The sequence below is a fragment of the Frankliniella occidentalis genome, unplaced genomic scaffold, assembly GCF_000697945.3.
Source record: "Frankliniella occidentalis isolate FOCC.00 unplaced genomic scaffold, Focc_3.1 Scaffold88, whole genome shotgun sequence".
Taxonomy (NCBI): Eukaryota; Metazoa; Arthropoda; class Insecta; order Thysanoptera; family Thripidae; genus Frankliniella; species Frankliniella occidentalis.
In genome coordinates this window covers 941,991-947,416 of record NW_026267217.1, presented here as the reverse complement: position 1 = coordinate 947,416, position 5,426 = coordinate 941,991, and the positions used below count along the sequence as shown (strand labels likewise).

The 5,426-nt window shown below is 48.5% G+C and overlaps 1 protein-coding gene across 1 annotated transcript; it reads left to right on the top strand.

The window, feature by feature from the left end:
- The first annotated feature begins 2,315 nt into the window (after window positions 1–2,315).
- On the top strand, window positions 2,316–4,889 carry LOC113205866 (piggyBac transposable element-derived protein 4-like). Its single transcript, XM_026421643.2, has 2 exons — window positions 2,316–2,555; window positions 2,636–4,889. The coding sequence occupies exon 2, from the start codon at window positions 3,295–3,297 to the stop codon at window positions 4,501–4,503; it is 1,209 nt and encodes a 402-aa protein (XP_026277428.2). The 5' UTR covers window positions 2,316–2,555; window positions 2,636–3,294; the 3' UTR covers window positions 4,504–4,889.
- The last annotated feature ends 537 nt before the right edge of the window (window positions 4,890–5,426 follow it).

Genomic DNA, 5,426 nt, shown 5'->3' with positions numbered 1-5,426 from the left:
AATGCAAGACAACACTGATGATGTAAGTGTTCAACTGCTCAACACTTGCAAGTGTGCAAGTTCTCGGTTGAACACTCCCTTAAATTGAACGCTCACTGTGTAGGAAGTGCTCAACCGAGGAGTTGCACACTTGCAAGTGCACACCCACCGTGTTGAACACTTACAAATGATTAACTTGCAGTGGCACACTTGCAAATGTTTAACTTGCAGTTGCACACTTGCAAGTGTTGAGCAGTTGAACACTTAGATTATCAGTAAAGACATAGGCCTGCTCCTTCTAATAAATTCAGGTGGTCAGGAAGCTCAGTAGAGTCGCAAATACTTGTAAAGATTTGGAGGTTTAACACTTGGTTTATCAGTGTATCAATCATCAGTGAAAAATTCAGCGCGGTCAAGAATATTGCCAGCATAAACAAATAATACCAGAAAAATAATGGCATATTTTTCGTGAACACCTCAATAACCAATCACCATCGACGTGGTGTGCATTGCCGTGCAGCGGGGCGGCAGACGTAATTGAAATTCACGACGTGATGATGCGTTACGAATAAATCAAAACGTAGAGAGTGGGAGGGAGGAGAGGAAGAGGGAGAACAAGAGAGAAAGAGAGAAGATACAGGAGAGGGGGCGTCGCGTTCGGACTGAAGAAGCGCTTCTGCTGCCGTCGCCCTCGCGTTGGGCAGGGCGTGGCGGGGCGTGGCGGGGCGGAGGCGTCGCCTGCGCGTAACACGCGACGCTCCTCGCGACCCACCTCCCCTCGTCGCTTCATGGCTTCCGAGCCCGACATCATCCCATTCACAAAAATCCTGCTCCCCTATATTATTATAAAACACAATATGTCTCGGAAAATAACAATAAAACATGATTTCAGAGTCTTTGCAAACCCGACTAAACAATTCATAATTTTTTGCAACAGTGTTCTTCACAACGCTCGGCCGTGCGCGACGCATCCCGCGGACTGCGCTCCGAGGGCATTCCGACTCGCCTTACGCAGAAATGTGCAAAAAGGAGGAGAAAAACGCGAGGAAATGGAACGAGAAAAAAACAAGGGTAGCAAACGGAGTCTGAGAGACGAGCAATAAAATAAAAAGAGAGTATGTACAACGCGCCGCAGTTGTTGTTGAGCGCCACAGAATTTAAATTTTAATAAACGTAACCGCATTATTTCCCGCGCAATTTATGTAGCGTGACAGACAGAGCCGGGGTAAAGGGGAAAAGGGGAAAAGAGGGGGGGAGGAGAGGAAGGGGTGCTGAGCAGGGGTGTGACAATGTGCGACTAACACCTGTCAACAAGTACACCTGCTATGGGAGGTGTAATATGTTGGCGTCGCCCCCTAATCGAGCGGGACGGCTGAGCAGGGGGGCAGATTGAGATAGAGTCAGAGAGGGATGACAGCGGAAATGGCGCCGCCGACGCGAGATTTGATAGCCTCTCACGAGCCCTTCCCTATTCTCCCCGAGAATAACAATATAACGTATAGGGGACCCGGGCCCCATTTTCTTTACAGAAGTCCATAGAGACATTTTTGACGCTTGGTACAAATGATCCCGATTGACTTCCAATAACGATTGAAAACAATCGCTCATCGTTCGCTAAATATAATGAAGTATTTCTATTTCTTCCAACTTAACAACTGGATGTCCCCCTCTTTTAACACTAGAAGGACCGAAGGGGTCAAAATGACCCCTTTCGGTTTTCATTTGCCATAGGAACTATTAAAATTTTTTTGGACAGCAGCGCCACTTTTTGACTTTTCATGAACTATCGAGAGACGCATTGACACAAAATTTTAGGTCTCTGGGACAAAAACTTTCGGAGATATTACTACTTATACCTAGAAGGACCGGAGGGGTCATTTTGACCCCTCTACTGATTTCCACTCTATTTACGGTCGAGAACCGACTTTTATCATTGTGAAGCTGGCGGCGTTCATTGTTTATGATAACTTATAGCTTCTGGTCGGTCATATGAAACCTTTGCACTATCACATGCGGGGTAGGTAGGCAACCCGCCCGCCACAAAGGGCCGTTCCCGATACCTATTGCGTTACAAGACCGTGGTAGCGGTGGCTTCCGTCGAAACCTGTGCGCGGAGGGTGAACGGGCAATGAAGCGGTGGTGGTAGTGGCGGCGGCGGTCGTCGCGGAAGAGGGGAGGGGGGGAGGGTCGTCTGCCCGCAGCGGCTCGGGCAGGCGGCGGCCGTGAGGCTGGTGCAGCGGGCGGCGGGCGGGGAATAACCGTACGACGTCACAGCGACAGGCTCAGACACGACTCGAGCGCGCGCCGGCGGGCCCTCGTCGTAGCTATCTCAGCGCAGGTTTTGCGCCCGTTTGCGTTAGGTTAGACAACAATGGTGCGGCCAACGCGTGCTTGTAAGCGGTACACGCCCGAAGAGGCCTGCCGCGTCCTCGCCGACCTTCGTAATATATCCGATCTACTTTCGGAGAACGAGGATGATCCGAGCGGAGACGAAAGCGATGGTGATGAAGATTTCGTGTTAGAGGAAGAGGTATCTTCAGATGACGACGGCCGCGACGAGGAGGAACAAGATAATGGTATGTCAGTTTCTAATTGGTTTATTACAAATCAATTTCTTCTCTCCATAGGGTGAAAACTCTTATTTTATTATTTTCAGTCTTACCTCAGCAAATCGACAACCTACCAGTGCAGGGACGTGGAGGACGTTCCATTCGCGGAGGCCGTGCGGGTGGCCGTGCTCCTGGCCGCGGAGGCCCTGATCGTGGTGGCCGAGGTTCTCGTGACACCGGTGCACCTGATCAGCCGACCGTTGACGCTGACGGTGCTCGAGGACGCGGTCGAGGCCACCGAGCTCCCCGTGGACGCCGTGCTCCTCGCAGAGGCCACGCTACTGATGCTGACCCGGCTGCGCCTGCAACTCCTGTCGTCGAAGGCGCTGCTCCCGCTGAACCACCTGCAGCCAACGACGTCCGTGCACGCCCCGCAGCACCAGCAGCAGAACGGCGACGTCTCTCCACACGGCAGGTTGGTGATAAGATACCTGGAAAAGAAGGTACAGAGTGGATTGTTAGTGCTGTTGGTGACGAGAACGTCGGGCGGCGAGAAGCGCAGAATGTACTTCGAGAAGTGCCTGGGCCCGCCCCTTTTGCAAAGCGCTCTGTCGATGAGAGCAGTGTACGGTCTGCATGGGATCTCTTTATTACGAATCCCATGCTGAAACATATTCAGAACTGTACCCAAATCAGAGCAAGAGAGGACACTGGTGAACCAGATTAGGCGGTGTCAATCGAAGAGCTAGAAGCTATTGTCGCAATCATGTATTGTCGGGGCTCGTATGGATCTAGAAATATAAGCATGAAGAGTTTGTGGTCAAAAGAATGGGGACCACAATTTTTCACAAATACTATGAGTAGAAACCGTTTTGTAGAAATCATGCGATACCTTCGGTTTGACATAAGAGCGCAGCGGTCACAGCGACTTCAGACAAACAAGTTTGCTCTGATCTCTGATACATGGGATGCGTTCATTGACAACTGCAAGGCGTGCTACAAGCCGGGTGCGGAGTTAACTGTAGATGAACAACTTTTTCCATCAAAGACACGTTGTCCATTTATTCAGTATATTCCTAGCAAGCCGGATAAATTTGGAATCAAATTCTGGATACTAGCTGACCCTAAAAGCAAATATATGTGCAACGCTGCACCTTACCTTGGGAAGATGGAGGACAAGGATACCTCTCTCACTGCGGGGGAACATGTGGTGTTGTCGTTGGCGGACCCCTACCTGAAACAAGGAAGAAATATTACTACCGACAATTATTTCACTTCTCTGAATCTCGCAAAGATTTTGAAGTCCAAGCAAACGAGTTTGGTCGGGACAATGAATCGTGCTAGACGAGAAGTGCCACAAGAGGTGAAAGTAGCGCGCGGCGAGTTACACTCAACAGTGTTCCTCAAATCTGAGCATGCTACTATGACTATTTATCAGGGAAAGGTAGAAAAGAACGTCATTGTGCTCAGTTCAATGCACCCAGCAATCACCGTTGACGACTCTGCTAAGAAACTCCCAGAGTCCATAAAGTACTATAATAGCACAAAATACGGTGTAGATACTGTAGATCAAATGGCTCGACTTTACTCTGTCCGGTGCGGAACTCGCCGATGGCCACTTCACGTTTTTTCCAATGTGCTTGACTTCGCGGCTATAAATGCCTGGGTCATTTACAAAGAATGCACAACTAAAAAGATTTCACGGCACAGTTTCATACGACAGCTAGCAAATGAACTGTCGGCAGCTAACCGATCTCGTAGAGCCATTTCTCAACCCCTTGCCACAGTTGCGAACTTACCTGAGTTGCCTCAATCAGCATCGCGGCGGAAGTGCCAAGTACTGGGTCTCTGCACCGGAAATAAAACTTCATCCTTCTGTGCTGGCTGCAAAAAGCTTGTATGTGGAAGCTGTGCTGGAAAGACCATAGTTTTGTGCTGCACCTGCAATGAAGAATATGATGTGAGTAATGAATAATTCATAAGTGATGAAAGAAGAAAAGTGCATATTCACTTACCTGTTCCTTTTTATACCAAAAACCTGTACTTTAGTTTTAGTTTTACTTACCTAATGTTGTTCCTGCAATGCGAAGTATAAAAATGACAGAACCAAACTAAAATGTGCCATTTTTTAAATTTCAAAAGCTAAAAATGTCAGTTTTACTTACCTGTTTAATTGTTCCTTGAGTTTGATTGTATTGTAATTGTACAATGTTCGACATAATAATAAACATTTTTTGTGACAAAATGTCCCTAAAATTGAGTTTGAATGTTTACCTTTTAAAAATGTCCAAAATAACGCGCTCAGAAAGCAGAATTGCAATAAAATTGCTAAAAATCGCTTTTTTTGCTGTGCGGGTTGCCTACCTACTCACATTTTCAGACACCTCAATGTCAACCCATGGCATCAGTCATCATAAAAACACCAGTCGCAAGTGATCTGGCATTAAAACCCTCCCGTTTTGCGATAAAAACGGTGAAAACCAGTGCAGGGGTCAAAATGACCCCTCCGGTCCTTCTAGGTATACGGAAATCCCGGTCCTTCTAGTGTTAAAAACCATGGTAATTAATGATTAGCGCGCACGTCTTTTGTTTCGACGCGACAAAAGAGAGAGAGAGAGGGGGGGGGGGGTGTTTAAACCACAACGCACCGAGGCAGGCGGTGACATTCGACCCCCTTCACATGTATACCACAAAAATAAACCGCCCTTCCGGATTACACAATACACCTGGGACAGAGACACACAAAAGCGCACCAGGAATCAAATCCTTGCACTCGGAAAAGGGGGGAGGGGGCGCCGCCACGGCGCGCGGGCTGTCGCGTCGTCGCTTTCTCGCAGCTAAACCGACAGAAAGAGACGCGGAACACAAGAGAAGACGAGACGACCACATGCTGCCGTG

Coding starts and splice junctions, on each gene's coding strand:
- LOC113205866 (XM_026421643.2), top strand. CDS start 3,295: ATGTATTGTCGGGGCTCGTATGGATCTAGAAATATAAGCATGAAGAGT.